General features: G+C 46.2%; 1 protein-coding gene across 2 annotated transcripts in view; it reads left to right on the top strand.

Moving 5' to 3' along the window:
* The first annotated feature begins 13,656 nt into the window (after positions 1 to 13,656).
* RIMS4 (regulating synaptic membrane exocytosis 4) overlaps positions 13,657 to 18,697 on the top strand; it is a 98,615-nt gene continuing 93,574 nt past the window's right edge. For both annotated transcript variants that reach the window (XR_009464324.1, XM_059733184.1), the window contains exon 1: positions 13,657 to 13,904. Coding sequence is in view for 1 of the 2 variants with exons in the window: in XM_059733184.1 (XP_059589167.1) it covers positions 13,808 to 13,904 (97 nt within the window). In the remaining variant the exon portion in view is untranslated. The remainder of the gene's footprint in view (positions 13,905 to 18,697) is intronic.

The raw sequence follows: 18,697 nt of genomic DNA, 5'->3' as shown, positions 1-18,697 counted from the left end.
GGCAAGGATATTTGAGAATTCGTGGCTCTTGGGAGAAGTACCTGAAGATTGGAAGAGGGCCAATGTGGTGCCCATCTTCAAGAAAGGGAGGAAAGAAGATCTGGGAAACTACAGGCCAATCAGTTTGACCTCAATCCCTGGGAAGATTTTGGAAAAAATTAACAAAGAAACCATTCTTGACAGGCTAGCAGAAGGCAACATCCTGAGGGACAGCCAGCATGGGTTTGTTGTGTGTAGGTCTTGCTTGACCAAGCTCATTTCTTTCTATGACCAGGTGATGTAACACCTGGACAAAGGGAAAGAGATTGATGTCATATATTTGGACTTTAAAAAAGCCTTTGACCTGGTGTCCCATGATGTCCTCATGGAAAAATTGGGCAACTGCGGTCTTGACTACCCCACAGTCCAATGGATGGGGAACTGGCTTCAAGGTCAGACCCAGAGAGTGGTAGCTGATGGAACAGAATCAACATGGCACTTGGTGACTAGTGGCATCCCCCAAGGCTCCGTTCTCGGACCTGTACTCTTTAATGTCTTCATAAACTATCTGGACACTAGTGTGAAAAGTGGACTGGCCAAGTTTGCTGATGACACCAAACTTTGGGGAAGAGTGTCTACACCTGAGGATAGGCTGGTGACCCAGGCTGACCTTGATAGGCTTGCAAGGTGGGCAGATGAAAACCTGATGGCATTCAATATGGAGAAATGCAAGGTGCTCCACCTCGGGAATAAAAACCCGCATTACACTTATAGGCTCGGCAATGCTACACTCTCTAGTACCATGACCGAAAGAGACTTGGGGGTTATGACTGACTACAAGATGAATATGAGCCACCAATGCGATACTGCAGCTGGCAAAGTGAACAAAACTCTGGCTTGCATCTACTGATGCATCTCAAGCAAGACCCAGGATGTCATCCTCCCGCTGTACTCAGCCTTGGTGAAGCTGTTGCTGGAGTACTGCATCCAGTTCTGGGCTCCACAATTTAGGAAGGACATGGAGAAGCTTGAGAGTCCAGAGGAGAGCCACGCACATGATCAGAGGGCAAGAGAACAGGCCTTATGAAGAGAGGCTGTGAGCTATGGGACCCTTCAGCTTGGAGAAGCGCAGGCTCAGGGGGGGACTTGGTGGCAGCCTATAAATACATAAGGGGTGTGTATCAGGATCTGGGGAAACACCTGTTCATCAGAGCACCCAAGGGGCTAACAAGGTCCAACCATGACAAACTCCACCAAGACCATTTTAGACTGGACATAAGGAAAAACTTCTTTACTGTCCGAGCCCCCAAGGCCTGAAACAGACTCCTCCCAGAGGTGGTGCAAGCACCTACTCTGGACGCTTTCAAGAAACATTTTGGATGTTTATCTTGCTGGGATCCTTTGACTCTAGCTGACTTCCTGCCCCTTGGGCAGGGGGATGGACCCAGTGATCTTATGAGGTCCCTCCCAGCCCTAAAAATCTAACAACAAAAAAATTAAACTTGAGTCTTGCTAAGTATGACATGGGCAGAATGCCACACTATCACTTAGCAATTTGGCTGGATAATTCCGTGCCAACCTGATTCCCAAGGTACCTTTGCTTTGCCTGGTTATAACTTATCCATTTCTATATAAGCTAGTTAGTTACTTACTATGTGAGAGGTGGGGAAATTTACAGCTAGAGTGGATGAATCTGGATTTGTGGCATGGGATCTAAATTACCCACCCATTGAAATATTATTGTATTTTACAATAATTAGTGATTAACATTCAAATACATTAAATCCCAGCTGTCACTTCCAGCATCGCCTCCGTCTGTGACAATGCCAGTGGCATGTGTGGGTATGAATGAAAGGAATGAAGAAAGCAATTTGTCTGCATGACCTGATGTTTGCATTCAGTCACAAATTGCTCAGCTCCATCTCCCAAGCCCCCAAAATATAGCATAAAGCCTTTGCTCTAAGGATTTTATTTTTTTAAGTTAAGACTATAGTTGAGGTTTACAAAAACAGCCCCTACATTTGCATGTGCAAATTGGGTACTCTTAACTTCCTGATCTACATCTATGTGCTTTATTGTGGCTGCACCAAATGCACATACTTCTCTGTCTCATAGAATCATAGAAAATGAGGGTTAGAAGGGACCTCAGGAGGTCATCTAGTCCAACCACCTGCTCAAAGCAGGACTATGCCCAACTAAATCATCCCAGCCAAGGCTTTGTCTACCTGGGTCTTAAAAACTTCCAAGGATACGATTCTACAACCTGCCTGGGTAACCTGTTCCAGTGCTTTACTACCTTCCTCATGAAAGAGTTTTTCCTAATATCTAACCTAAACTCCCCTTGCTACAACTTGAATCTTTGTATGTCTGGGCTATACCCTAAAATGTCATTTGCCCCATGACTACATGTTTCACCTTATTCCTCTCCCACTTGCTTGCACCTAATTCTTTTCCATTTCCCTTCCTTTTCTAGAGTCTGCTCTCCAGTTAATGTCCCAGTTTACAGTTTCTTCCCCCAACCCAGCTTCTTCTGGCCTGATTCTTATGTCCCTCCTTCCCTTCCCACCAGCTCTGTCCTTTCCCTCTGCCCCATCTGTTCCTAGCTTTTCTTTTTTCTTTGCCCAGTTTTCCCTGGACTGCAGTGCTGCAGAACATGCAGGTCTTGGGGACATGCTGTTCCTATGGTATTTCAGTGAAGTGCATGTGCAAACACCTGCTCTTAACAGCATTTTCTATTTGAAGACATCTCCTCCTCCCCCACCCTGGCTGCTGAAATGCTGAGCTTGCATTTTTCATGGGGAAAAAGTTAGCAAATAAAATTACCTGGTTCCCAAACAGACTGGGGTACAGCACATGTTTCAGTAGCTCAAGGGGGATTGCAGAGAAGGAAGTACTATATTTTTTTCACATAGTATTTGCACTTTCCCCCCACAAAATCAGCCCCACCCTCGCTAGCTGTGGTGTGTTTTTAAGCAGGTTGATTTCCTCCCCTTCCCCCCACCGACTGGAATAAAAGCATTGTGCTTTGATTTCTGCTCTAAAACCAACAGCAACAGTGGTATTTCTATGCAGGTAGCTGAGGGAGTTGGTTGACTTAATGCCTCACTGGTCTTCACTCCACTGGCAATAACAGTCATCTCTCCTTTTTAGTCGTCTTTATGTTCCACTACTCAAGATAACTTTTTTTCAGACATTTTTTCTGTCTATGTGATGGAGAACACTTTAAGGGCTCAGAGCAGGCAGCCGGCAGGTGCAGGCCAGCCCTGATGAGGTGGCTATTTTTGATCCAGGCCCTCAGGGCTGAGGAGGGAGGTCTGTTGCTGGCAGCCAGGGAGGAACAACACCTGGCTGAACTGCTGCTCCAAACACCCTGGAGGTAAGGGAGGAACTATGGGGATAGCAGGAGGTTCCTATGGGCCCTGTGGGGTCCTGAGCCCCGGGGAGAAGGCTGAGGCCTAGAGAGAGTATGGCCCAGCCTAGCAAGGGGGCTAACAGTTTGTAGGCCTACAGAACAGGTCAGGCAAGCCCCAAGTAGATTTGGCAGGAATGAAGCCAGGGGCTCAACTGTGAGACCCAGGAGGGACCCATTTGGAGTATGGGGGTTAGCAGCTGCTAGGCTGACTTTCTGATCCCTCGCACTGGTCAGTGCAAGAGGGCCAGGGCCAGAAAGTCAAAGGGTAGTTATGCCCAATGTGAGGGGCAGGCCAGGATCAAGGTGAGTTATCTGGCACCCTGACTGGCCTGGAGGCAGGGCCAGAGCCCACCTGGGCTGAAAGTCCCTTCAATGGTGGGGACATCACAGCTGAAGAGAGTAGGGGTCAGCCAGCATGCTGGCACTTATAATATCAGAATAGGGTCAGAGTGAGAGCTGGGTCCAATGAGAGAGATATCCCAAGCCAGGTGCCCTAATGAGGGAACTAGACTGAGTAAGACTGAGAACTGCACCCTGCTGGGGAAGGGTGGTCTAGTAGGGCTGTCCGTGGTGGGACAGTCCCCCAGAAATGCCAGGCCAGTTACCTCCCTGATGAAAGGTGGGTAGGGGCACCTGATAACCCCAGCCCCCACCATCTGGTGGGTCATTATGACTGAAGGGTAGTGGGGCCAGGCACACACGTGGGACAGGCATCTGAGCCCATAAGGGTGTAAGACCCCAGAGGGCAGTGGAGGCTGGCACACCCATGGAAGAGATACCTGAGCCCATGGGGGTGTAAGACCCCAGAGGATAGTAGGGCCAGGCACACCTAGGGAGGGGCATCTGAACATGTGGGGGTCTAAGACCCTGGTAGTAGTGGGGCCAGGTACACCTATTGAGAGGCATCTGAGCCTGTGGGGGTGTAATACCTGAGACCACAGCACAGGAGTGGAGTGTGGGCCCCAGAGAGACAGGGGTGTGTCGAGGCCCCAAGAAAGGGGGCAGCTAAGCCCAGGTAAGTCTTCAGATGCCTGAGGCTGCAAGTAGGCCCGAGGCCGAGTGGATGAGTAATTGGCCCTAGGCAGGAACAGAGAGTAACGAGTTACCAAACAAGGGGCTTTAGGTCAGAACTCCATCCAGGGTGAGGTGAATTGGCTGGTCACCGTTTGGACGAGGGTCACAAGAAAGCCTGAGGGGCTGTGTGCCGGCCAGCCAAGGCGTGTTAGTAGGCAAGCCTGATGGCCTATGGGAACTGTTCAAGGGAGCAGGGCAGGCTGAATGTGGCCCAGTGTGGGGCAGTGAGTAAGAGAACTAGTGAGAGTGGGTGTAGTAACAGAGGTATGGTGAGAGCGGGTGGTGTAAATGAGGCCCATTAGGATAGAAAGAAAGGGCGAATGTATGAGGACAAGCTAGGGCCTGAGTTTGGCCTGGCCATGAGCTGGAATTAAGAGCAACTCAAAAGGAGACATCTGTGAGGCATGGGACTTGAGAAGGGAAGGTTGGAGTTGTGTATACATCCCTTTGACATCAGGGTCTAAAACGGGCAGCCTTCTGCTTTATTACAACCATTATCCTAACAACAAGACGTGGGAGATGAGACTGGGCAGACTGCCCAAGACAGGTGGGTGGGCTGGTACTGTGACCGGGCCTGGGAGATTTGCCCTCTGTCACAGTCTGCTTTTCTTCTTCTGTTTCAGTTCTGGAGACTTCTAAAAAATTGGAGATCCATCCCACCAGTTCTTAACAACAGCTAGGGTTTCAGCTTTTGGTTAAGCAAAAAAAGAAGGGTGATCTGGCCCTGATCTATGCAGCCATTTCTCTGGAAACATCTTTTAAAATCTCTTTCTGACCTTACTGGAAAGGCCTTTCTGGCCATTTTTGTGATGACAGAGAATGTCTCATGGATGCTGCAATTTCATTTTGATCAGTGGTTCTTAACCTTGTTAGACTCAATATTCTTCCTTCCCCAAAACGAGGTGCGTGTCTTATTTGGGGGTGTATGGCACGGGAGGAAAATATGGTATATCTTGATATATCCATTCACCTACCTCTGTTGATTTAACAATAGGAGGGGGTTAGAGGGTAGAACAGAAGGCACCAGAACAGATTGCTGCTTGTGAAGGCATCACAATAACTCCCAAAGGTTGGGAGTCACTAAAATAGATGATCCTGCCCATCTATTATAGATGCTAACAGAATGAACAGAGTGCGCAGTGAGGCAGCTGATGTGAAGCTTAGTGTTATCTTATCCTTTGAAAGAAGATGGCCAAGATAAATGTGAGAAGAAGAGGAAGCAGTGAAAGGAGTGAATGTGAGACTGGAGGCTGACAGGTCAATACCTCATTACTGACAGTCAGCCGTGTCCCTGTCTAGCTTGTAGCTTAGTGCCTTTGTGGGCTGTGTTATAGACAGATGAAGAGAGACAGGTGTGTGAATCTAGTCACAACTGGAGAGAAAGCTGGAGGAATAACAGTACCGAAAGTTGCAGCCATTGCTTCATATTAGGATCTCAAATTTGAACAAAATGGTACCCCATGGAATGCAGTTCTCTTGGTTTGATTTACAGGGTGGTATTTGCTGTTTGGCAGCAGCAGAGGGAGCAGGACACATGTCTGTTTTGGACATTAATAGATAGGAACATATTAGGTTTGACTGGATGCTAATCTTGCAAAGAGTCATGGAAAGGCCTTTCTGGCCATTTCTGTGATGACAGAATGTCACATGGATGCTGTAATTTTATTAAGATCAGTGGTTCTCAACCAATGCCAGCTCCTAGCTTTCACTCATTTCTTGACTATGGGGAAAATTATTATTTATTTCTTCTGTTGCAAAGTGTGAATGTGTTGGGTAATAACTTCATCTCCTTTCTGTACTTGCCTGCCAAGACTTGGATGTAATAAGAAAAGGGAGGAGATCTGTGAATTTTTAATGTCTGTGATCAATAAATATCACCCAGATGTTGCCCGCTCAACTTGTAGGTTTATTTTACAAAGTAACAGATACAGTAAGAATAACCTTGCCAATTACCTCATTGGCCAAGGTAATCTGTGTTGGAGGTGAGGAAAAACCCCAAGCCAATACTTTTAAAGATATATTGTTTAAACTAATCTAAACCACTAATTGCCTTATTAGAGGAACACGGTCTCCACGTTTTTCGTTCATCAACTGTGGCTTATGCCAGGAGCGGCTCCCTGCTGCTCCCCTACAGTCCTTCTGGCTATCCTCTACGTGATCGCAGTCCCGGTGAGGTAAGGGCCTATCTGGGACTCTATTTCCCTGTGCTTCGTCCCAGAGATGCTGTTTCTTACTTGGCTCCCCGCCCAGCCGGTTCCCGGCGCCTCAGTGCCTCTGCACTCACCATGCGGCGCAATCCTCAGCAGCAACGTCCATCCGGGTCTGACCTGTTGCATCTCTAAGCAGTCCTGTGCTTTCAACGTCCTTCCAAGTCACAGGTCAGACTTCTTGTCACTCTCGTCTCTCCGGGGTCTTGGTTACCCTTGCACTCATCCTCTTGTGCCCGAAAGCAATCAGTAACTGTTCCGCTGCTGGTTTTATCTCCAGTTTTTGTGGGCTAATCACTTAATCTTTCCCCAGGTGTGAAATCCTTTCCACCTGGCAGGGTGCATCCAGGAGTCACTCCTTCCAGAGCTATCCTAAGTAACAGGGCTCCTGCCTGAGTCCCTGTTACACAAAGAATTAAAAAAAGACCACAAAGGTCAGAATGCTTTTGACAGCGAATCTCTCTATGAAATCTCTGGATCTATCTTATGAATCACATGCAAGGTGTTTGCATAATTAACAGTACTAATGTTCAGCAGCATCCTGCAGCACCCTTAAAAGTATCTCATCACACCCCAGAGTATCCTGGCACTCTGTTTTTGTGACTTTAATATAATTGGCTTTGAATGTCCTGCCAGGGTCATTTAGAGTAGCTCTCCTGGAGCTAACTGCCATATGCAGCATTAATGGCCCTGCATCAGCTTTTCCTAGTGGAGGGAAGGAGTGTCACAAGACTGTAGCACTCTAGTTAGTATGATTTATCTTTAGTGCTTCTATATTTACTTTGGGCAGATTTAGGCATGGGATGTGTTCTGACTATCCCAGTAGCAGGGATTATCTCACAACTGCATTGGAGCTCCCCAGTTTAATTAACATGTGGCTTCTTTTTTGAGCAAGTGGTGGGCGAATAGGGCAGAATGGGAAACAAACACAAAACAATGAGTATAGCTTATTTACAAACAACAATACACAGAACAGCAGGGGAGTGGAGTGGGGAGGAACAGCAAATCCTCTCAACCTGGCATATAAAATTTATTTCTTAGGCTGTTCCAGAGACCTAAAATTCAAGGCCAAAATAAGCTGTGTAACTACTGGAAAGAGAAGAACCCAGCTGGAAAAATCCAGCCAGCACTTACCCTAGTTCAGCTACTCAGAGGCAGCTTTGTTGACGAATCAATAGATTAGCCAATTTTACTAAAGCAGCCTTAGTTAAGGTTCTTAGTGATATGGATGTGCTAAATCTTAGTGTTTATCTCTGTCTCTCAGTAGTGCTCAGTTTATCCACACCTATTCACACAACAGACCGCATGAGTCCTACTTCCTGCCTATTCTCAGACTTGCATTGTAGCACCAGCTTTTTAGCCATTCAGGCCATTGGGGAAGAAGACAACATTTGGATCCAAGGTTTTAGATTTTTATGTGCCTTGCTGTTTCGTCTGAACACAAAGCCAATACAAATGGACTTCTCGAGGCATCTGGATCAGGGCATTACTGATCTACAGCTGTCCTTTTAATGTGTCACTGATGCAGCCTTGCCTCTCAGGTTGTTTTTGTTTTGTTTTATTTTGTTTCAAGATGGCATTTCTAGGGCTGGCTGGGATTCCATGATCCTCTGACAGTAGTGGGTATAGGCTATTATTTAATCCAGGCCATATGCAGAGGTGCCAGCTGTCACAAATGGGCAGATCTAGAGACATGATTTTAAAGCTGAGGGGTGAGGCACAGAGCAATCAGTCCAAGCTCCTCTAAAGCAGGAGGCTGTGAAGGGAGAAGTGAAGCAAGATGGGACAAGTGAAAGTAGAAAAGGCTTCGTTTATAGACAGGAGGCAGCTATTTCAGACAGCAGGACATGAAACTGCAATGGACAAGAGATGCTTTAGGGAAGCAAGACCGGGTAGATTATGCACCCAAAGGAATCTGGGGCGGGGAGAGGTGGGGGATAAGAACTGAGCAGCTCTTAATAATGAGGTCAAGCAGCTTGAATTGGATCTGAAAAGGGAGTGGAAGCCTGTGAAGCCAGGAAGGGATTCAGTGAAAATAGGGAAGGGAACATGTCTGAGGCAGCACAAGAGGAAGATGATTTAGGTTCTGTGTTTTGAATAAGAGTGATGTTGTCGCTATGATGCTCCAGAAATTATGCAAGAGGCAAGGATTCCTTAAGCTGATATCTTTTATTGGACAGATTGTGTAGTTGGGGTAGAATTAGATAAGCTTTAATAATTATTAACAAATACTTGTCTCATATGTAGCACATCACACACAAATCTCACATCGCTTTCTAAAGGAGGTTACATTGTCTCCATTCTACATACTGGGAAACTGATGCAGAAAGAGGGGAAGTCAAAAGTCACTTAGTAGGCCAATGGCAGATCTGGAAATAGAAGGCAGAGACCCTGGATCCCAGTCTGTCTGGCCATTAGACAGAATGCAGTTACAGTAGGCTAGGTGGCCAAGGGCATGGTCCAGGGGATAAACTCATGTCCTTTGCCTTAACACTGCTACTTACAAGTTTTAAAGAAATAGGAATCAGCTCTCCACACTTCTAGGCAGCTTCTGTGCCTGGAAACCTAGAAGCAGTTTTTGATTCACAGATGTCTTTTGCTCCTCACATAAAATCTGTTGCCAAGCCTGGTAGATGGGAGCTGTCCAACAGCTTTAACGTACAAGGATTTCTCACTAGCTGCTGCTAATGTCTTGATTGGTGCTATTGAAATGTCTTGCTAAAAATATGGTAATAAGTAACTCAACTGCTCTCCTTCCATTCAGAATCCAGTACTTGATTCTTCACTGTCCACAGCAAATTCATTGTGCCTCTTCTATTTTATTGTCTGTCTTAGAAAGTAGAATTCCAATTGCAATTGTACTCTGAAAAGCACATTACAAAGTGACATTGCGGCACCATCTTTACTTTCACTCAGTAACTCCAGATGAAGTTTTTTCAATTGTCAAGTAAGATACCTCTTCTAATCACCATACCTATGAACAAAACCTGAGATCTGATAGTAAAGCTGGCCCCTTTCTCTTGAGTGCAGTAATAACAGTTCTGTAGGCCACAGTCCAACAGAGCTCTACTCAGTGGGATTTCAGTGGATGCTAGATATGGCTATTAATGTTGAATGAATTGTTCTAGGCTGTGTCCTAGGTGGTATGATATGCTGTGTTTTCTTATTTAAAGTGCTTACTGGGTACATCTACATGTGTGCTTTAATGCATTAAAGCATCATGCAAAAAATATGTTAATATGTTAATGAGCAGTAAAAATAAGCTACTGTGCATTAAGCATCACTAAAAGTGTGCACTTTTGCTACTGTGCATTAGTCTAATGCACATTTATTTAGTACCTCACATTAGAAGGCATTTTTATACATGTTCCTGGCGGGGTGGGGTGAGGTGCACTTTAATTAGAGTGGCTTGGAGAGCCACTCTAATTAAAGCACCCAGAGCATCTTATGTATCAGTGTCCCTGCACTTCAAAATGGTGGTGGGGGTGCTTTATCTAAAGCTCATCAAATGAGCTTAGTTAAGGTGCCTCCACCAGCATTTTTGAAGCATGGGGACACTGTCCACATCCATTTTTAAAGTGTGAGGACACTGATACATAATATGAAGATGCTGGCTGGAGCATGGTAATGACCATGCTGCAGCTGACTCAAGTAATTCAGTCTGCTGTTATACACTGTTATTACAATGTATTGGAGCAGCCTCCATGCTCATGTACAGGCACCCAGAGGTACTAAGTTTTAATGTGCATCAGCAAAAGTGCATTAATGAACATGTAGGCTTACCCACTGGGCATGTAAATAAAATCATGAACAACCTATGCAAGTATCAGTTCTTCAGTTACATCTCAGCCTACTGATGCCAATGAACAATTGACTTCAAGCCACCCAAACTTGTCATCATCTGAAGTTTTGTAGTTTGGTACAACCTCCTCCTCCTCCGAGGTTAATTTGCAGCAAGCTTGAATTCTGTTGCATTGTTACAGGGGACTAATCTATACCAATTTCTTTTATGGATGTGCTTGTTCCAGAACTGTATTTTGCAATAGAAAAGGTAGGTGTCTTGTTTGCATGTGTTACTTGTGATGGCATTAGTTACCACAACAGGTGAAGAGAATGAGAGTGTTGGTGACATTCTTTCCTTGTGTCTCCAGGGAAGATCACCTCATACTGGGGACACCAAGGGGATGTCGAGGGATATGCCTCCAACTCCCCTCCCATCTGAGGTTTGAGTTGCACAGAATACCCAGGATGTGTAGAGATTCCTTCACGTAAATGAGAGGAAAAAATGATGCAATTGTGCCTACGCTGCTTTTGAGCTTCCTGAGTGAGCAATGCTCAGCTCCTCAGGACAGCTGGTACTTTTGTTCTGGAGCCAGTGATTCTGGGTGATGTTTACCAAAAGATAAACCACAAGAAGTAGTCTTTGAGTAATGGACTAGAATTCGCTCCATTGTTAGAGCAGACCTCCACATTTCAATCAGTCTGTCAAATCAGGTGCTGCCAAACCAGTTTGATCTAGAAGTTGGAAAAGGCTGTAGAGACCTGATGCCTTCATCACAGATATTGATTCCAGGGTGCTGCTTACTGGCTGGCTGATCTCTGTGTTGCTGAAGAAGCACTGCTATGATTCCACTGCATTGTTCCAGATGAGCGAGAATCATCTGCTTGCTTGTGAGAAAAAAAGCTGAGAAAAAAAAGCAACTTTCAAATCTATTTTTACCCTCCTATCAGCAATCAAGGGAAATCATTTGAATGTATGTGCTTTCTGCCTGGAACTAGGGTACTTTCAGATAGTGATTTCAATGCCTGAAAAGTCAGGCTTATAAGGAAAGAGGCCACAGTGCTAAGGATGAAGGGAGGCAGCAGGGATCTATCACTCTGGGGGATTTTAATGCAGGATTTTAATGCTTTCCTGGCCTAGTTTGGTTCAGACTTCTCCAAGGAGACTGAGTGCTCCCTTTGATATGGCTGACTGGAGATAATTCTTAACAAAAATATAAATTTATAGAAGTGAAGGAGACATGGATTTTTCTGTTGCTAGTAGGTCCTTCATCTGCATGCCATGTGGAAAGAATCATCTGTCCTGGAGCTAGAAACACACTGGACTGAGAGCGGAGGTTCTCAGCGTAGTGCATGATGCACAAGATGTCTGAATTTTTTTTCAGAGTAGTTAGCTCTTAGCTATGACAGCAGAGGCAGCCAGGTGAGAAATATGTATCCAGGGGGATGTAGCATAGAACAACAAATGCTGTAACCTTCCTGTGAGTGCACATTTGACTACTACTGTGTCAAATATGACGAATATTCCATGCATTAGGCAAGGTGCTTATTTTCCCATTGGTCCATGGAGTTTTTCTGTATTCTAAATGATGGCTCATTTATCTTTCAGGAACACTGAGTTCCTGAAAGTACAGGGTAATAATGACTTACTGGCCCAAATGCCCCTCTAACATCTTATGAAAACAACAGAAATATTCCTGGCCTAATTCAGTAAAATCCATATTGCAGGGTCCAAGCTACTAGGCTATTCCAGCTATTGTGAACTAAAGCAGGAAGAAAAAACTAGTGCAATATATCTTCTCCTAACCATAGGCTATATAGCTTGTCATAACTCTATGACACTGAAAGAAGCTTTGTTTACACATACACAAAATTGCACTGGGAAGCTATAAAAACACTGTCGCATGTCACAGATCCAGTCCATATGAAGGGCTTTCTCTGAGAAATACTTTTTTGAGGAAGATCCTAGAGACAAATAGATTTTTAGAACCATCTTCTAGGATTTATATCCCTGCTAGAGTGTCCTACAATTTGGTTCATAAGTCTAGATAGAGGATCTCATTTTCCAGAAGTTGAGCATAGAACACAAACATTTTCAGCCCTCTTATACTGTAAAAGGCTTCCCTGTAAGGGTTCCAGCTCTTAATTATGAAACAATGGATGTCGGAAAAAACTCATGATCACTTTTAAATCTCTAAGGGCCCAGAGTGTATTGTGTAGCAGAAGAAACTCCTGCATTGACCCAAACAGCAGAGTGGGACTTGGCAGAGGGACTTTAGGCCTGGCACCTGCTCTTCAAAGACAGGGGAGGACAGAGGCTGGGTTGGATGTGGCTAATACTCAGCTAAGGGCAGAGCTAAGGGGACACTCTGCTGCCTGCCTTCACCCAGACAGAGAAACAAAGGCTCGGCTGCCCAGCCTTAGTGATTTGTTGTGTCTGTCACACTTTGTTCCCTCTTCCTCTTCCTCTTCCCACCTGACTTTGGGGAGGAGAGGACAATTAAAAACTCACTTGCTTGCCAGCCTGGGCATTGGGGACATCAATCACCTTTGTTGTCCCTGCTCAGAGAAGAAAAGAGCAAACATCCTAGTACCTTGGACAGGGCACCACTCACCTCCCGACCCGCCAGCACGGAGCACAAGCGATGGAGGTGACACCTGCGACGGGAGGGGCGGGGCGGGCCGGGGCCGGGGCCGAGAGCAGCCGGGGGGAGAGGTGAGGGAGCCAGCAGGAGGGGAAGGGACGGCGGAAGGGGGAAGGGAAGGGTAATAACCCCCCGGGGCTGGCTCTGCTGCTCCTGCTCCCTAGCTGCCTGCAGCCGCCCTCCTCAGGGTGCGCTGGGACGTGCCCCAGCCTTTTTTTTTTCTTTCTGGCCCCCTCCCCGGCCGATCCCTGGCTCCCGGACGCCCCGAGGCAGCAGGAGCGGGGGAGGGCGAGGGCCGGAGCCCGCCCGGCCCCTTTAACGCGGGCGGCGCGTCGCGCTCCCCCCGGCCGCCGCGGCCGCCCTGATTGGCGGTGCCGCCGTGCGAGGATGACTTCACGGCAGCCCCCGCCCCGCGCCGCCGGCGGAGGGCAGGGACCGTGCGAGCCGCGCCGCGCCGAGCCGAGCCGAGCCGAGCCGCGCCGCGGGCAGGAGCGCAGCCCAGCGCAGCGCGGCGGTAGCAGCAGCAGGTGCCGCCGTCGGGCCGCAGCCGCCGCCGCCGCTGTCCCGCCGGGCCGGGCCGGAGCGGGCCCGCAGCAGCCAAGACGCCGCGGGCCGTGCTGCGCGTGAAGAATGGGGCGGCCAAGCTGGCCAAGCCGGCGGCGGCCACGGCCGAGGCGCCCGGCGGAGCCCCCGGGCCGCCCGGGCTCTTCATGGAGCGCTCGCAGAGCCGCCTCAGCCTGTCCGCCTCCTTCGAGGCGCTGGCCATCTACTTCCCCTGCATGAACAGCTTCGACGAGGAGGACGCGGGTAAGCGCCGGGCGGGAGGCGGCGCTGCCCGGGGATGCGCGGTGGCGGCGCTTGCAGTGCGGGGCCTCGCGCTTCTGCTGCGGGGGGCGCGGAGCGCGGGGCTCCTTCTCCTGCACCCTCCCCCCCCCCCGGTATACTCATGCTTCCCCCCCGTGGGCTCATGCCCCTGCACCCCACCCCCGGGTGGCCTCATAGTGGTGCCCCCCCCCCCCCCCCCCGTGGCCTCATAGCTTCCCCCCCCACAGTGGGCTCATGCTCCCCGCAGTGGGCTGAGCCCCCCTCCATGGGCTCAGGGCCTCAGGGGCCTCAGTTACCCCCCCAAAAAATAACAGGCCTTAGCTATGGCTCCTTTTTCGACTAAAGAAAAATAACCAAGCAATTCTTTCCTTGCAAGGAACTCAGACCATGGCAGGGCAGAGCATTTTGGACCATCTAGGTTCCTATTTGAAATCTCAGGGTTTATCTTGTGAATCAGGCACAGGTGTCTGCACTCCTAGAGTGGTGCAGCACCGGGCGGCACCCTTCCAAGGATCCCACGGCAGCCCCGGGTGCCGTGTCAGTCTGGTTGAGGATCCCTTCTCTGATGCCCGGCTGCCTTCTAGACAGGGCCGGAAGGCATTGTTTTACACTGCAAGCACATCGTCTGCAGTACGTTCTGTTCGCTGGCTTTTCAATGTGAATAATCAACTTTGCAAAGTAATTACAGTGAACTGGCACTTACAATAACGTGCCCTGGTGACCTCATGGGAAGAATTCAATTTGTCCTAGGGGGAAGGCAGGTGGCAAGAGATTTGCCTAGACCTTTTACAGGCTGTGCAGGATCTCACAAGGTTTTCCCAAGCTGTTCCCTGCCCCATAGCTGTTTACAGTGTAAACAGAACCAGATTAGGCTTCAGGAGGGGCCCTTGTTGATATGGAGGAGAAGGAAAAAGAGAGGGAGAAGTTTGAGAGAGGTCTGAAAAGGAAAGAAGGGACTCTTGAGGGATGACAGCATACCAGTGGTTGGAGGCGGTGTGATGGAAAACATAAAGCTGAGTACTGCAAGGTACAAGAGGAGAAGATACATGGTGAGCAGGGAGGGGAGTAGGGTATAAGCATAGTCTTGATTCCAATTGGTTTATTATTACATGGGTAATGATCTGCTATGCAAACATAAGCTCTCCATCTGGTAATGTATCTTCAACACCTTTTAAGTGGAGACCTGTTAAATTATATGATGTGTTTTAATACGTACCATCCTGAATGTATTCTTCAGTGCACCTTTGAATGCTCCTTTGTCTTGCAACTTCAGCCCAAGAGATGCAACTTCCAGCAGGAATATATGGGCATGTGGACAAGGTGAAGCATTACACAGCAATCATTTGAGAGTAATCGAGATAAATAAAGCATAAAGATCAAAAGTGATTAACTTCTGATTGCCGCCATCAGCATGCAAAGAACCCTAAAGAGCTGAGCGGAGGTTTATTATCCTCCAACTGAATATGATTTTGAACACAGAATAAAAATAAACAGGATTTACGTGCTTTTAAATGCAATTTCAATACAAGAGCTGATGGAGTATATAAGGCAATAACAAGAACTTTGAGAAGTCAGAGTGGTGTTGCTTTGGGAATGGTTTGTAGGTAGGGATCTACTTAATTTGCAGTTTTGCAGAAACCACAAAAAAAAACCAGCGTTGTCCACAATCACCAGGAAATATTGCATTGGCCACGATTTCCCATGAAATCAACCTAAACCTCCCCCCTGCCTGGCATGTTATTCATATAATACAGAACAGTGTAGAATGCCCCAGTGTTTACTGCGTTACAGAGATAATGTGACAATCACTGCAGCCGTGATCATGTGATTGAGAGGTTACTGTGTGCTGTTGATGTAGACTAAGTGAAGGTGCCAGTCAGCAAAGTTAAAATGTTTCTACTAAGGTTAGAATTAATTAGTATTTTTAAATTTTTTTTAGAACATTACATGTAACCTTTATAATATATTCAAGTTTGTATTTAAATTTTAATATTTATAGTATATGTCACTCCACCAATCAGTGGTGAGGGGCAGGGCTGTCAGGAAATGCCTACCAAATCAGCTTTTCATGCTGTGACCAAGTCATGAAAATTGCTTTGTCTCTTTGGGAGTTAAGTAGACCCCTATTTATAAGGAGATACTTTGGAGCACAAGGACCTGATGCATTGACTGGAATAGTATTTCATCACCAAGTGGCTGATCCTGATTGATCTGTGAGCACTAACACTTTAGGCACTGGAATGGGAAGCATTCGCTTAAAGAATTAGGGTTGTAATCAGGAATGTATTTACTTAGTCTCATTTCTAACGATCACTCATGAATGTTAATATTTTAGCCCTCATAAGATACAAATACTTGCCTCTGAATTACAAAATATACAATTAGGGCTTCATCCTTCAAAAATGTACTGCTGGTACATTGCTTACTACCATGGGTTAATCTTTTTAATTAAAGTACTTGAGGCATTATGCATTAGCCTTGTTAATAAGTGTTTTCCATAATGATCCCTTACTATGTAAATATGAATATGTATTCATATTTATATAAACAAATGTATATATTTCTACTGTTTATGCTGAGAAGAAAAAGATGTGAAACTTTGGAGTTTTGCCTCTTTCACAAATAAAAAGTAATTTTTGTTGGGTAAATAATATAATGTGGAACATAAGATAAATGATCACATTGTGACAAACAAGACACTAGAACACTCACATTTATGCATGAGATTCTGACCAATTCTGATTGCATTCTGAATTTTGTCCAAAATAAATCTGACACAACAGAGAACACTGCATTTGGCAAAACAGTATCTGTAGGAGATGGTAGCAGAAGAGGAAAGATTGAACCCAGAATACAAAAAAGGCAGATACAGTGCCAAAGAAAACACTCATGCTTCAAAAAGACTTACCCATTTTGTCTGAAACTGAGAATCCTAGCAAAAAGAGAGGAGAGAGCATTCTTACTGAGGAAGAGGAGAAGTTAGCATATGAATATGACAGATTAGAGGAAACCTTACTTGTTTCATAGCAAAGGAAAAGAGAACCTTGGCCCCATGTCTGTAACCAGGAAGGAATTCAGATCTGCATCACCATTGAGTTATCTTTCAGGGGACAGATTAAAGGAATTTGGAAGGAAATCTGCAAGGGGTGGCATAGACTTCAACAAAGGGGAGAATGAAAACATACATAACACTATTTGATCATAGTTAGAAATCCTCATAAACCCTTGCATTTTCAGCCCCGAATAGTCAGACACAGCTACTGAGGGAAAAGGGACTTGATTCTGAACTCACTCAGTGGTAGCCTTTTAAGATGCTTTTATTTGCAGAATTTCTCCCTTCCTAAATTGGGCTTCTCATTTTTTGTCTCCGTTCATCACCTTGGCATTAACCTCAAAACCAGTTCCTTACGTTTTGTATCCCCTGTGTCTGCCAGTAAACTAGTCATACCTAGGCAGCATGATTCTGTGATTTCAAAGTCTGTATGGATTTCTTAAAGATTAGGTGAATACAGAAAGTGCCTCAGTCCATACCATGACAGGCAGGGCCAGAGGGTCTGTATGCATGGCAGGGAGATCAGTGTGCAAAACCTATAAAGGAAACTGATCTTTCTGCTGAACAGTACCTAAACTACAGTCCATGCTACAGGGATTAACTGGCCCAGACCCACAGAATTTGCTACAGGCTGCATAGGTCTGGAGAGATGAGGATGGAGCAGTGCGGATGTTTGCATTCCAAAATGGTATCAACAGCTGCGGAGTAGCTAGAGTATTCATAAAATCTAAGCAAGCAACAGGATCTACTTACAGTTAGTGCTTCAGCAGTGCTACAAGATGGCAAAGATTGCTGTCTAAAGCAAGCAGTATAGGTATGATAGATGAACACTGAACAGTGTTTTTTAATTTAATAATTGCAATTTTTCTTATACTTTCTGTTGGCCATGCCCTGCAGTTATTCAGTTAAATCTCCATCAGTGCTAGGGAGTAAGGATTTCAGAACTGGGGTCTTCAATATTAATGATCCTATACTTTTACTTTACTGTACTGAAATGTCTGTCTCAAGCTCTGACTGCTGTCTAATTATACAATAATGGACCAAGAATAGCTAAATAGAAGATAGTATAGTTAAGGTGGATTTTTTTTGCATTGAGGCATATATATAAATGTGAAGTGCAGTTGCTTACCTAGACCACAATATTGCCTCTGCGTGGAGTCCATTTGAAGCTAACTGAATTCGGCGGGATCACAAGGGTATGTCCAAGTGGTATACCTTAGAGAATCAAGGTCTTGGCTTGGATGTCCAGTTACTTTGACTGTACACACAATTGTAGTGTGTACACACACAAATTATGTACACAACTTAATTTTTGTATGCACAACTTTGAAAATTTGGACTGAAAGCCAGTGCAGTGATTCTCAACCTGAGTGCTATGGCATCCTGAGGCACCATCCTGAGGCACCACTGAGGCAGTAGTCATGGGGGACCTAAACTACCCAGACATCTGCTGGGAGACGCAGACAGCAAGGTCCCATCGCTCACGCAGGTTTCTAACCTGTGTACAGGACCTCCACCTGACGCAGGAGGTACACGGTCCCACTAGGGGGAATGCCATACTGGATCTGGTATTGGCAACAGGGGATGACATGATAGGGGGCCTCCAGATCGGTAGCCATTTGGGAGACAGTGATCACCTAATAATAGAATTCACTATAAGACGTTGAGTGGGTAAGGTAACTAGTAGGGTGAAAGTGCTAGACTTTAGGAAAGCTGATCTCAA

The sequence above is a fragment of the Alligator mississippiensis genome, chromosome 9, assembly GCF_030867095.1.
Source record: "Alligator mississippiensis isolate rAllMis1 chromosome 9, rAllMis1, whole genome shotgun sequence".
NCBI classification, from domain to species: Eukaryota; Metazoa; Chordata; order Crocodylia; family Alligatoridae; genus Alligator; species Alligator mississippiensis.
This window is presented reverse-complemented; position numbering and strand designations above follow the sequence as displayed.